General features: G+C 42.8%; 1 protein-coding gene across 1 annotated transcript in view; it reads right to left on the bottom strand.

The window, feature by feature from the left end:
- Positions 1-14,342, bottom strand: part of LOC126413044 (uncharacterized) — a 113,193-nt gene that overhangs the window by 70,782 nt on the left and 28,069 nt on the right. Inside the window, exon 4 of the mRNA XM_050082940.1 lies at positions 5,291-5,573. Within this exon, the coding sequence (XP_049938897.1) occupies positions 5,291-5,573 (283 nt within the window). The remainder of the gene's footprint in view (positions 1-5,290; positions 5,574-14,342) is intronic.

Genomic DNA, 14,342 nt, shown 5'->3' on the forward strand with positions numbered 1-14,342 from the left:
CAAATAGGGGTAATGCAGGAGTAGGTTTAATAATGAATAAAGCAATAGGAATGCGGGTAAGCTATTACAAACAGCACAGCGAACGCATTGTTGTGGCCAAGATAGATACGAAGCCCACGTCTACGACTATATGCCAACTAGCTCTGCAGATGACGAAGAAATTGAAGAAATGTATGATGAGATAAAAGAAATTATTCAGGTAGTCAAGGCAGACGAAAATTTAATAGTCATGGTTGACTGGAATTCGAGAGTAGGAAAAGGAAGAAAAGGAAACGTAGTATGTGAGTATGGATTGGGGGTAAGAAATGAAAGAGGAAGCCGCCTGGTAGAATTTTGCACAGAGCACAACTTAATCATAGCTAACACTTGGTACAAGAATTATAAATGAAGGTTGTATACATGGAAGAAGCCTGGAGATACTGACAGGATTCAGATAGATTATATAATGGTAAGACAGAGATTTAGGAACCAGGTTTTAAATTGTAAGACATTTCCAGGGGCAGATGTGGACTCTGGCCACAATCTATTGGTTATGAACTGTAGATTCAAACTGAAGAAACTGCAAAAAGGTGGGAATTTAAGAAGATGGGACCTGGATAAACTGACTAAACCAGAGGTTGCACAGAGTTTCTGGGAGAGCATAAGGGAACAATTGACAAGAATGGGGAAAGAAATACAGTAGAGGAAGAATGGGTAGCTCTGAGGGATGAAGTAGTGAAGGCAGCAGAGGATCAAGTAGGTAAAAAGACGAGGGTTAGTAGAAATCCTTGGGTGACAGAAGAAATATTGAATTTAATTGACGAAAGGAGAAAATATAAAAATGCAGTAAATGAATTAGACAAAAAGGAATAAAAACGTGTAAAAATTGAGATCGACAGGAAGTGCAAAATGGCTAAGCAGGCATGGCTAGAGGACAAATGTAAGGATGTAGAGGCTTATCTCACTAGAGGTAAGATAGATACTGCCTACAGGAAAATTAAAGAGACCTTTGGAGAAAAGAGAACTACTTCTATGATGGAAACCCAGTTCTAAGCAAAGAAGGGAAAGCAGAAAGGTGGAAGGAGTATATAGAGGGTCTAGTCAAGGGCAATGTACTTGAAGGCAATGTTATAGAAATGGAAGAGGATGTAGATGGAGATGAAATGGGAGATATAATACTGCTTGAAGAGTTTTATAGAGCACTGAAAGACCTAAGTCGAAACAAGGCCCCGGGAGTAGGCAACATTCCATTGGAACTACTGACAGCCTTGGGAGAGCCAGTCCTGACAAAACTCTACCATCTGGTGAGCAAAATGTATGAGACAGGCGAAATACCCACAGACTTCAAGAAGAATATAATAATTGCAATCCCAAAGAAAGCAGGCGTTGACAGATGTGAAAATTACCGAACTATCAGTTTAATAAGTCACAGCTGCAAAATACTAACGCGAATTCTTTACAGACGAATGGAAAAACTGGTACAAGCCGACCTCGGGGAAGATCAGTTTGGATTCCGTAGAAATATGGGAACACGTGAGGCAATACTGACCCTACGACTTATTTTAGAAGCTACATTAAGAAAAGGCAAACCTACGTTTCTAGCATTTGTAGACTTAGAGAAAGCTTTTGACAATGTTGACTGGAATACCCTCTTTCAAATTCTGAAGGTGGCAGGGGTTAATTACAGGGAGCGAAAGGCTATTTACAATTTGTACAGAAACCAGATGGCAGTTATAAGAGTCGAGGGGCATGAAAGGGAAGCAGTGGTTGGGAAGGGAGTGAGACAGGGTTGTAGCCTCTCCCCAATGTTGTTCAATCTGTATATTGAGCAAGCAGTAAAGGAAAAAAAAGAAAAATTCGGGGTAGGTATTAAAATCCATGGAGAAGAAATAAAAACTCTGAGGTTCGCCGTTGACATTGTAATTCTGTCAGAGACAGCAAAGGAATTGGAAGAGCAGTTGAACGGAATTTACAGTGTCTTGAAAGGAAGATATAAGATGAACATCAACAAAAGCAAAACGAGGACAATGGAATGTAGTCGAATTAAGGCGGGTGATGCTGAGGGAATTAGATTAGGAAATGAGACACTTAAAGTAGTAAAGGAGTTTTGCTATTTGGGGAGCAAAATAACTGATGATGGTCGAAGTAGAGAAGTTATAAAATATAGACTGGCAATGGCAAGGAAAGCGTTTCTGAAGAAGAGAAATATATTAACATCGTGTATAGATTTAAGTGTCAGGAAGTCGTTTCTGAAAGTATTTGTATGGAGTGTAGCCATGTATGGAAGTGAAACATGGACGATAAATAGTTTGGACAAGAAGAGAATAGAAGTTTTCGAAATGTGGTGCTACAGAAGAATGCTGAAGATTAGTTGGGTAGATCACATAACTAATGAGGAGGTACTGAATAGGATTGAGGAGAAGAGGAGTTTGTGGCACAACTTGACCAGAAGAAGGGATCGGTTGGTAGGACATGTTCTGAGGCATCAAGGGATCACCAATTTAGTATTGGAGGGCAGCGTGGAGGGTAAAAATCGTAGAGGGAGACCAAGAGATGAATACACTACGCAGATTCAGAAGGATGAAGGCTGCATTACATACTGGGAGATGAAGAAACTTGCACAGGATAGAGTAACATGGAGAGCTGCATCAAACCAGTCTCAGGACTGAAGACCACAACAACAACAATCATGTATCGCACTATTTCGTGTAAGAATGTTGGAAATGACAAAGGACATCAATGGGAATATGTACTATCAAGTAGTAGTTAGAATACCAAGTTTCTTAAAGAGGCCTCTGCATGACGATCAAGGACTGACACCAGATATAATTCTAATGATTTGTTTCTGAATTTTGAAAATGTTCTCTTTGTGAGAGGAGTTTCCCCAAAATATGATTCCATAACTCATTAGTGAATGGAAGTAGGCCGAATAAACTAACTTCTTCATTTTTAAATCTCCTATTTCTGCTATCATGCGTACTTCAAATGTAGCTGAACTAAGGCGTTCCGTTAAGTCTAGAGCGTGAGTTTTCCAATTTAGGTTGTGGTCCATTTGTAGCCCTAAAAATTTGACACTGTCTACGGCTATAATTTAATTGTTTGAATAAATTATACTTATAAGGTCAGGTATTCTTTGTGAGGTACTAAACTGTACGTACTGGGTCATGTCAAAATTCAGTGAGATCCATTTTCTGTGAACCACCCAATGACAATTGTCAATATTTCATTAGCTGATTGCTCTGTGAGATCACGGGTACTGTTTCTTGTACCAATACTTGTATCATCTGCAAATAAGACAAAATTTGCATTTTGTGACACTGCATATGGAAGGTCATTAATATATAATAGGAACAACAAGGGACCCAAAATAGAGCTCTGGGGCACCCCTCGTCTGATGGTTTCATATTCCGAATTGTGTGCGCCGGTCACCAACGGCGAGCAGCAGCAGTAACGATCCTTTGTCAAATGCCGTTGATCGTCAGTAAGGCAAATGTAGCACTTTCTGAGTTATCGAGACAAAAACAGGGTGTACGATTATAACATTCCGTAACGAAAATGAGCCACTTTCAGTGAACATCACCCCAATTTTGGCTATCGTTGCTGGAGTTAACTTTCAGCAAAATATTGCTGAGTGCGTCACTACATCATAATGTGATAAAGCTAATAAAGCTTGTCTATAATGCAGGCAGCCTTAATTAGGATGCCTGCTTGTGATTTGTAGTTAAGGTTTTGTATTTTTTAGGGGGCTTGGAAATAATGTCGTTTCTGCACATGTAGATAATCGTTTGTCCTTTGTCAGCTCATTATGTACGGGAGAATAGGGCGAAAGACATTTTAACTTTCATATTTGAAAATAATTAAATATTGTATATTTTTTGCAATTTATGGTGAAATGGCCAGCCAAATACCAGAAGAGGACATATCTGGTATCCTATTTTTTTTGGAGCTTCGCAAGGGTAATAACACAACACTTGGAACCAAAAACATTTACGATGTTTATCCAAGTGCATTAGACGTTTGCAAGCGACAAAGTGGTTTTCTAAAGTCAAATTCTGTAATTTTGATCTTTCCGACTGGTATCGATCAAGACGACCAACTTTAGACAATGAAATGGTAGGGGCGGAAATGGAAGCAAACCGGTGTCAAACAATCGAGGAACTGTGAAGCACTCTTAATCAATATTGGCCGACCATCCAAGAAACTAAGCGATTCACTACACGCAACTTATTGCTTCAGCGACACAATACGGAAGTGTCTTTTGATCGCTCGATCACTGGAGATGAACAATGGGTCCTCTATGGTATTCCAAAACCCAAGTGGCAGTGGCTCTCTCAGAATGAATCACCACGATTTATACCACAAAAAGGCTCTTTTGTGCGTTTCGTGGAGTGTTCGAGGGATTGTTCATTTTGAAGTGCTGAAACCTGGACGAACAGTGAATGCAGACATTTACTGGGAACAACTGGATTGAGTAACTCAATCTTTGAATTGACAAGTACCCAGAGATTGACAACAGAGAAGGCTTTATTTGCAACACGATTATGCAAGACCGCACCCTGGAAAAAATTAATGTATTGTGGTGGGAGGCATTGCCTCACCCACCATACTCACCCGCTAATGCACCATCGGATTTCCATTTATTCCGATCGCTACAATATTTTCCAAGTAGGAAAAAATGTGAAAACATGGATGCTGTCTAAAATGCCATTTCGAGGCATTTTACTCAAAAACCAATTGATTTTCATCGATCCGCCATTGAAAATTTGCACCCTGGATGGCAAAAGTTTGTTGATAGCAAGGGTGATTAGACCATTGATTAAAAATAAAAGCTTTTAAGAATTTATCTGAATTTAGCGTAAAGAGAACCAGTACTTTCCGGCCCCCCTAGTGCTACTGTGTCGCTAAACTTGCAGTGGAAAATGTTTCAGCGTCCTAGCACATTGTGTCTTCAGATGTACGATGATGAGCGAGAGATGTCGAATGCTTAATGCTAGGATTATTTCGTGTAAATGTTTAGTGGTTCTCATCGGCTTTACACAAGAAACAGTTCTGGCTCATCCGAGTGATAATGAATACTGGCTACTGTTCCGTTACCCTGAATGCAATGAAGTACTGACGAAGCCGTTAGTGGTTACCATCGAGATGCCAGCCTCGTCACCAAACATTTTAGATGCATCTTGTGTAAGACTCATCAAGAGATTTCTTTTTTGCAGGTCTATGTGTTGAAACTAAAATACTACCCTAGTTAACATAAGGCCTCTGAAAAATGTATCAACTGCATAGAAAGGAAATTTGCAGTGGAGGTCCTCACCAGTAGAAGCTGCCGCGATGGTAGGGCACGGTGCAGGTGATGTTGAGATGGGGATGCATCACAACGAACCACTTGCCGGCGAAGCCGATGTGCGCGGAGCGTCTGCTGACGTCATCGACAACGCCGCGCCACATGTCGCGCATGCGTACGCGGTATCTCAGCTTTGCGTTCAGCTGGACTGCCAGAGTTTCTGCGAGGCGCACCTCCAGGCCTCCTTCGAAGAAGGACCCATCCGTCAGCAAGAAGTGGGCCGTCTGGTCGCTCTCTGGATCTGTAGCGTTACCTGGAGTCGTCCACACAGAAGGAGGAGTGAGCTGGAGCTGCGCCAGTGTCAGGGAGGATAATTTATAGCCACACTGACTGTTAATAGACCGTGGCTGTTTAAAAAATATGAAAAGATTTTTCAGTGACCGCAGCCAGTCACAGAATATTATTGTTTTGCTTAAATTATTTAATGAAGCAACATGTTTCAACGTACAAGCCTCTTCAGCCTACAGTGGTAATACAAAAGAACATTTAACAGGAGTTACACACAAATATTAAAGTTGAAGTTGAAATATTTATCTGTGGCCACAAGTGAAAAAACGACATCCTGAACAAAATTAGAGCTTTAGAGAACTCACATTTCTTCAACTTCGATAGTTCTGAAATAGTAAATAGTAACGAGTTAGGAATATGTGTGCGTTCCAGAAACAATATCTTTGTAGTTCTTTAAAATAATTTTTACACTGTTGCTATTAACCTCACGTTGTCATTGTCTGTCTTGTTGTAATATTTCTTGTTGAGCAACATACAAATACGCAACAGCAAGATTTGGAGAAGTCACTGAAAGTGATATAACACCAGGATCGAAACATCGATTGAGAAATCTAAACAAGCGTTGTCTTGACTGGCATCAACTGCACAGTAGAGTAGTTGCGACGACTTGTTTTAAGTGTGCTTTGCAAGCTTATGAAGAGTGGTTAATGAGGTCCAAGGAGCAATAGCAAGAGAGGTAAATGAACACACCATAAGAAGACATCCATTCCATATGAACAAAGTGACTGACTATTTTAAATCTGAAGAGCAGACCAATGAACGAAGTGAATATTTCCTCACATTAGGTCACGATGACCACAGCTCACAAAACTATATACAATAACTTTAATATACATGTGTACTTTTGTTAAATGTTGCCATTGTAGCGTAAAGATGAAGTTTGTACTTTGAAACATGTAGCGTCATTAAATTATTCAAGAAGTCAACAAATTTTGTGACCGGTAGCGGTCTCTGAAAAGCCTTTGCAATTAGGATAGTTCAATAAAAGACGTAGAAAAGCAAAAATAATCTTTTAATATCACTTACTTCCTCAATAGTCCCCCTTTTACATCTAGGAGTCTCATTTGTGAAGTAGGATTTGTCAAATCCTTATAGTATGAAATATGTTTAATAAAAATGCGTCCCATGTAACTGAGCGTGTACTTTGGAAAAACTGTTGTAAAGGTTGTATCAAAAACTACAGAACATTTACAATTTCGTCTCTGACATGCCAGAGACGAAATCGTAAAACAAGAGCAGGAGTTCTTTTAGATTGGAACCGCAGCACAGACGAGGTCGAAGAACGCCATATTTTATTTTTGGTACAGACTTCTGCTGCACTATTCAGTTATTTACTCGTAGTGGTTATAAAGCTAGACGACGAATCCCTTTCGGCGTTTTGCCGTTATCAAGCGTAGGTCTTGGTACGATGTGGTTCATATTGCATCTTGGAGTGTAAGTATCGGTTGTCTTTTCTTTCGCGTATAGTCACGTTATTTACAAATACTTTTACTTTTTGTGATATCGGTAGAATTCTTTTTCACAGAGCAAAAGTACACAGAAATAACGTGATTATAATATAAAAAAGACAACCGATACTTACGCTGCTAGCTGCAACACTGACCACGTCGTACTTGCTAAGTAATAAGCTTGATACTGGCAAAACGTCAAAACGAGCTCGCCGGGAAACTTTGTAACCATTCCGAGTAAATAACTAAATAGTGAAGCAGAAATCTATATCAGAAATAAAACATGTTGCTCTTCGAAAACTAAAAGTGATCATTTTGTTTTATCAAATGTTGTCATTATTCCAGAACTTTCGTTGTTTTCTGATAGAGCAGCAAACAGCCACAATTTGATTTTCATTTACTTTACTGTAAAGCGAACTTTATCGGTCATGAACTCATTCATCGTCAGCTTTTATGAAAACACACAGTGCGTTGGTTAACTACATGAGTGTTATTCGTTAGGGAGAGACGATAAAAAGAAATGTTTCAGGCGGTCGTTTGACGTAAGTTAAGTTCCGAGACGAGTCTGTTGTCATACCTTTGAAACCGAATTTTTCTTTATCTTAGGAACTGTAGACATCTGACGATAACTGGTAACATTTTTTTTCAGTAAAGTAAAACTAAAACCAAATTGTGGATTACATTTGTTGGAACGGGGAAAAGGCAACGGGAAAAGCCAATGGTCTAGCTGCAGTGGTAATATTGGTTCCCGCAAGGTGACTGAAGTTAAGCCAGCACTTGGATTCGTCACCGTCTGGGCCTGCCGAGTGCTCTTGGCAATCAGGGTGCACTCAGACCTTGTGGGGCCAACTGAGGGGCTACTTGATTGAGAAGTGGCGGCTCCGGCCACGAAAACTGACAACGGCCAGGAGAGCAGCATGCTCGCTACATGCCCCCTGTATCTGCATCCGGTGATGTCTGTGGGCTCAGAATGATATAGTGGCTCATCAGTACGAGTGAACCTTCATGGCCTGTTCGGACGATGTTTGTTTTTAGAGGGGGTACAAATGATGCGTTACAAAGAGTATTAATATGCAAGTAATATGACAGCATTTTGTTTATACGAGGGTTGTCCACCAGAGTGAAAGCCCAATGAAGCTTTGCACGGATGTGTTGGGTAGTGTCTATAGTATGACCGTCGATTGCATCAAGACGACCTTTTCAGTTGGGAACGCACTGTGAGCGAGTAAGGAGCCTAGAACAACGATGTCTCCCGCCAAGTCGGAGGACCCGCTGAGAGGCTTCGCCTTAATGAATGCAGCCCACCTAACACAACTGCCACGCGCTCCTTGTCAGCCGCACTCTGCAGGGGCAGTGAAGACGCTCCTGCAGCCTTTTCGATGGGAAGTGTTCGATCATCCACAACACAGTCCTAATTGTGTCGTCCTGAGTATCATCTCTGTTCGCATGAAGCGCTGGATACGAAGACAACACTTGGGTGCAGGCTACGCCCTATAGACCAGCGTATAGAATTATGGGAAAGCACAGGCGGCTGCCTTCTATGACGATGGTGTTGGAAATTTGGTGTAACGCTCCGACAAATGTCTAAGTCGGAGCGGCGACTATGTGGAGAAGTATCTGGAAAGTATAGCTAACTCTTACAAATAAAATGTTTCTGATTTTCACTGTGGTTTCCATTTAGCGACCAATCGGAACTTACTTTCTGGACAACCCTTGTATTCACTGATATAAAAGTGAGCGCGGACTGTGAAGCAGATGCTCAAATGGCAGATGCTGTAAGAGACGCAGCGTGGCTTCACGGAGAGATTTAGTGTTGGAACACCGAGAACGTACATTCCAATAACATGCTGGCACTGTGTCAGTATCTTCTGTATACATATCACGAAATGACGACGTAGAAATGGGAGAAACTGAAGATGATACAGGCACTTACTGATAGTCATTTTTCCCACACGTCTTTTATGAGTGGACTTCAAACTTAAATGACACAGTACTATGGCATGCTAAGTAAATTTTACTGAATGCTACACTAGACCTCAAAGTTATGTATGTTCACGACACTGTTTTTCAACATAGTCACCAAGTTTCTGTAAACAAATGTCGGAACGTCCTCCCAATCGTTCCGTACTTCGATGATAGAAGTAAGTTCCTCGGTCACAAACCATTCGACAGTAGAAGAAAGGAAGATTAGAGTTTAATAATCGTGCTGTCAGTGGGACATTAGAGACGGGCAGCCATTTGAGGACCGCTGTCTGACCGTCCTAATCGTTGGAAGATTTGCTCTTGATGCGAATCAGTTTCTCGATTGCAGGACACGGTCGTCTTTGATTGACATTGGTGGCCTTCCTCTCCTACCATCCATGTCTGTGCGGATTTGGTCAAATTGTTGACACCGTTCCACTATGGATGGACGCGACATTGCATTTGGTCCACACACATGATGAATCCGTGTGAAGTTTGGACGTTTCACCTACGAAATCCACTGTCCTGCGTGCTTCAACTCTGGAGTACGTGTCCAGTTGCCACGCCACTTCACTCACGCACTGTGATGCACCCGCTGTCGGTACAGCAGCAGAACTGTCTCTGCAGGGAAACTGGAACATGTTCTCTTATCTGACAATGCGACTCTTATTGTACAATGTGCTTAATGTGTAACTTCCTGCTTTAAGGCCCCTTGTACGAATGGAATGGGAAGCCGGTAGAGGGATGAGGTGGTGATAGTACACTACTGGCCATTAAAATTGCTACACCACGAAGATGTGTTACAGACGCGAAATTTAACCGACAGGAAGAAGATGCTGTGATATGCAAATGATTAGCTTTTCAGAGCATTCACACAAGGTTGGCGCCGGTGGCGACACCTACAACGTGCTGACATGAGGAAAGTTTCCAACCGATTACTCATACACTAACAGCAGTTGATCGGCGTTGCCTGGTGAAACGTTGTTGTGATGCCTCGTGTGAGGAGGAGAAATGCGTACCATCATGTTTCCGACTTTGATAAAGGTCGGATTGTAACCTACCGCGATTGCGGTTTATCGTATCGCGACATTGCTGCTCGCGTTGGTCGAGATCCAATGACTGTTGGCAGAATATGGAATCGGTGGGTTCAGGAGGGTAATACGGAACGCCGTGCTAGATCCCAACGGCGCAGTCGAGATGAAAGGCATCTTATCCGCATGGCTGTAATGGATCGTGCAGCCACGTCTCGATCCCTGAGTCAACAGATTGGGACGTTTGCAAGACAATAACCATTTGCACGAACAGTTCGACGACATTTGCAGCAGCATGGACTATCAGCTCGGAGACCATGGCTGCGGTTACCCTTGACGCTGCATCACAGACAGGAGCGCCTGCGATGGTGTACTCAACGACTAACCTGGGTGCACGAATGGCAAAACGTCATTTTTCCCATGAATCCAGGTTCTTTTTAGAGCATCATGATGGTCGCATCCGTGTTTGCCGGTGAACGCACATTGGAAGCGTGTATTCGTCATCGCCATACTGACGTATCACCCAGCGTTATGGTATGGGGTGCCATTGGTTACACGCCTCGGTCACCTCTTGTTCGCATTGACTGTACTTTGAACAGTGGACGTTACATTTCAGATATGTTACGACCAGTGGATCTACGCTTCATTCGATCCCTGCGAAACCGTACATTTCAGCAGGATAATGCACGACCGCATGTTGCAGGTCCTGTAGGGGCCTTTCTGGATACAGAAAATGTTCGACTGCTGCCCTGGCCAGCACATTCTCCAGATCTCTCATCAACTGAGAACGTCTCGTCAATGGTGGCCGAGCAACTGGCTCGTCACAATACGCCAGTCACTACTCTTGATGAACTGTGGTATCGTGTTGAAGCTGTATGGGCAGCTGTACCTGTACACGCCATCCAAGCTCTGTTTGACTCAATGCTCAAGCGTATCAAGGCCGTTATTACGGCGAGAGGTGATTGTTCTGGGTACTGATTTCTCAGGATCTATGCACCCAAATTACGTGAAAATGTAATCACATGTCAGTTCTAGTATAATATATTTGTTCAATGAACACCCGTTTATTATCTGCATTTCTTCTTGGTGTAGCAATTTAAATGGCCAGTAATGTACATACGGTATCCAGTCACATTAATGTGACCAGCTGTCGAAAGCCTGAATAATCACCGCCTGCAGCGAAACGTACTGGAGGAGAGTCATTGGTACAGACAGGGATGCGGAGCCATGGTGACTCCCCTGAGCCGTGGCCAGCTGCGTTATGTTTGTCGCATGAGGATCCGTCCGACCTAGGTGGTCCCACAGATTCTCGATTGGTTTAAATCTGGGGTGGTCAGGGAAGTGTGGAAAACTCACCATGGTGCTCTTCGAACCATGTTACATGTTGCATTGTCCTGATGGTGCTGAGGAGGAACAAATTGCATGCAGGTTTGGACATGGACCCCAAGGATAGATGCATTCTTCGTTGATCCATTGTGCCTCCGAAAGTGACGAGATCACCCACGGAATGCCTTTAAAACAGACCATGAAGTTCTCTCCTCCGGTCTGGACCATCTTGACGATTGTTGCAGAGTGTTTGCTTTTAGACGCTTCACGCCGTACACGCCAACGGCCATGTGTGTGATGGAGCATAAGACGCCATTCATCTGAAAAGGCCACCTGTCGCGTCTCAGTATTGGAGTGCAAATTCCAGCCTTCGTCGCCGATGTACAGCAGTCAGCATGGCTGCGTGAACCTGGCTCCGACTGCGGAGACCCATACACAGCAACGTTCGCTGAACGGTCGTTGAGAAGACACTATTTACAGCCCCTTGATCAGGGTAGTGAGTTGCTCAACAGTTGCATATCTGTATACTCGTAAATATCTCCTCAGCCGTCGTTCACCCTGTCACCTATCGCCCTTGATGCACCACAATTGCCTCGGCTCCTGTTTTCGATGGGGTCCTTTTGCCATGTACGGTATAGTTTAGCTACCGCGCCATGCGAACAGGTTACAAAAATAGCCTTTTCGGAAATGCTTGCAGCCTTGGCCCGAAAGCCACTCCCTTTTGGACGTCAGATAAAACGCTCCGTTTCCGCATTAGAGCCATTTCCGAACAGACTGATGGGTTCATTTAGTCGAAAGTATGTCTTTATACTGTGGAGACCCTGTTTATTTATTAATTTTTGAGATTTGGCCTCTTATTTTATTATTAATACATTTTATCTCTTTGTCTGGTACGGCGCGCCACGGAATTTGAATCCGCGCCAGACGTCATGGACGTCGAAGACCCATAGAGGTCTCTGCACCATCGCGCCGTAAGCCGTGGCGGCGCGCTCCTCCTGGCCCACGTTTAGTGTGAAGGCGCGACAGTGGAACACGTGGTTCCAGCGGCCAATACCGGCCCCTCCGATCGTGTATTCAAGCACCTGTCTCTCGCTCAGCCAGTGAGTCTTATTGTTGGGTGCGTATTGACGCATCGCCTCGACAACAAAAAAATGGTTCAAATGGCTCTGAGCACTGTGGGACTTAACATCTTAGGTCATCAGTTCCCTAGAACTTAGAACTACTTAAGCCTAACTAACCTAAGGACATCACACACATCCATGCCCGAGGCAGGATTCGAACCTGCGACCGTAGCAGCCCCGCGGTTCCGGACTGCAGCGCTAGAACCGCACGGCCACCGCGGCCGGCGCCTCGACGACAGACAGTGCCTTTACCGTTCTTTGTTTTCATTACTAGCGGACGTCTTCGATTCGTTTGGTTCTCTCTGTCACCCTATTGCTTCTTGCGTGTTATCGTCGGAAGGTCTCCCTCGATCGTCCGTTGTTGTTTCGTGTCCGTCCTTTGCGTTCGTTCGCGGGCCGCTCTCCGTTTGGTCCGGTCGCGCTGTCTCGGTCACTCCGCGACCGTTCCGGTTGCGGTTACAGCACTTTGGTTGGACGAAGGAGGAACTTACAAACCCTAAGTCGTCCTAAGTGCCGAGGAAACACCTCCCTAAATAAATTCTCTGTAAGGGTTCGCGTAAGTCAAATCACTCTTCTTCTTGATTGTGTTTTTTAGGATGCAGTAAAACATCATTTTCTTGTACATTGGCGCGTATATTACTTTCCTGTTGGTTGAATGTTTGTAAGGTTTCAGCAACTATACTTGGACGATGTGGGTCTTTACATTGTGGAAAGTTACATTTAAATGGTGTCTGCTTTAGAAATTCTGTTGTTTTGGTTTCTGTTGTCAAACTTGATAGCCCAGTAATAATTTAATGAAACGTTATTCGAGTGGCTGTACATTGGTACTATTATAAAGTCGTCCCGTTATGGTGCTAGGATTCGATCTTGATGCTTTTCTTAAAATCCTTCTCTCAGTGTTGAAAAGTTTTGGCGTCTGTACTGAAGCTGCCGTTCGTGTTGACGCTACATATTCTGTTATCGGTCTTATAAATGAACAATACGCATATAAGAGCGTAGGTGAAGATGTTTCATGGAATTTTCTTTTTATTAATGTTAGTAAATTTAGTCTTTTATTTGCTCGCATGATTAATTCATTGATTGCTTGCCTTTATGCCATTGTCGCATTGTAGGTGATTCCAAGATATTTCACAGATTTCCTGGGTATGATCCGTTTCCCCATAATGTTAATGTGAAATATTCTACCTTTCGCAGATTGTAATTTGTCAAATATTTATGATGAAATATTATGAGTTGGCTTTTCTGAGCATTCGGGCGTATCTTCTATTTGGCAAGCCACGATTTCAGTAAAATGATATGTGTTGCCAATCTATGTAAGCTTTGAGTTGTGGATGCATGACGCCAGTAAGCCGCATCATCTGTGTAAAGGCCTAAGTCTTCATTCCACTTGATTAGCAGAGACATACTTGATATGTATAACGTATAAAGAATAGGCGACTATATTGCTCCAGAGATTGGATAAAATGGTGTTGATTTGCTGTCGTTTATGGCAACCGAACTTGTATAATATCAACTGAACTTGCTATCAGTTTTACCAATTTAGCCGTTAAGTCAAGTTCTGTTTTGTAATCGTTCCGAATGCCAAACTTTATGAAACGCGCGTTCGATATCCAACATTAGAGCTAAGGCTCAATTTTCAACTTTTAGTGCTTGTGTCATGTTCCTTGCTAACCAAAATCTACTTGTATAGGTGGGGCGGGTTGTTTATGAACCACGAACTTTTGTATCCTGTTACCTAATATAGCAGCAAAAGTCTTACTGATCACAGGTAGTAATGTTATCGGTCTGGATGACGAGGGATCATTTGGAAGTCTTTATGGTTTTACATCATTATCATCATGGTCAG

This window comes from Schistocerca serialis, chromosome 7 (genome assembly GCF_023864345.2).
Source record: "Schistocerca serialis cubense isolate TAMUIC-IGC-003099 chromosome 7, iqSchSeri2.2, whole genome shotgun sequence".
Taxonomy (NCBI): Eukaryota; Metazoa; Arthropoda; class Insecta; order Orthoptera; family Acrididae; genus Schistocerca; species Schistocerca serialis.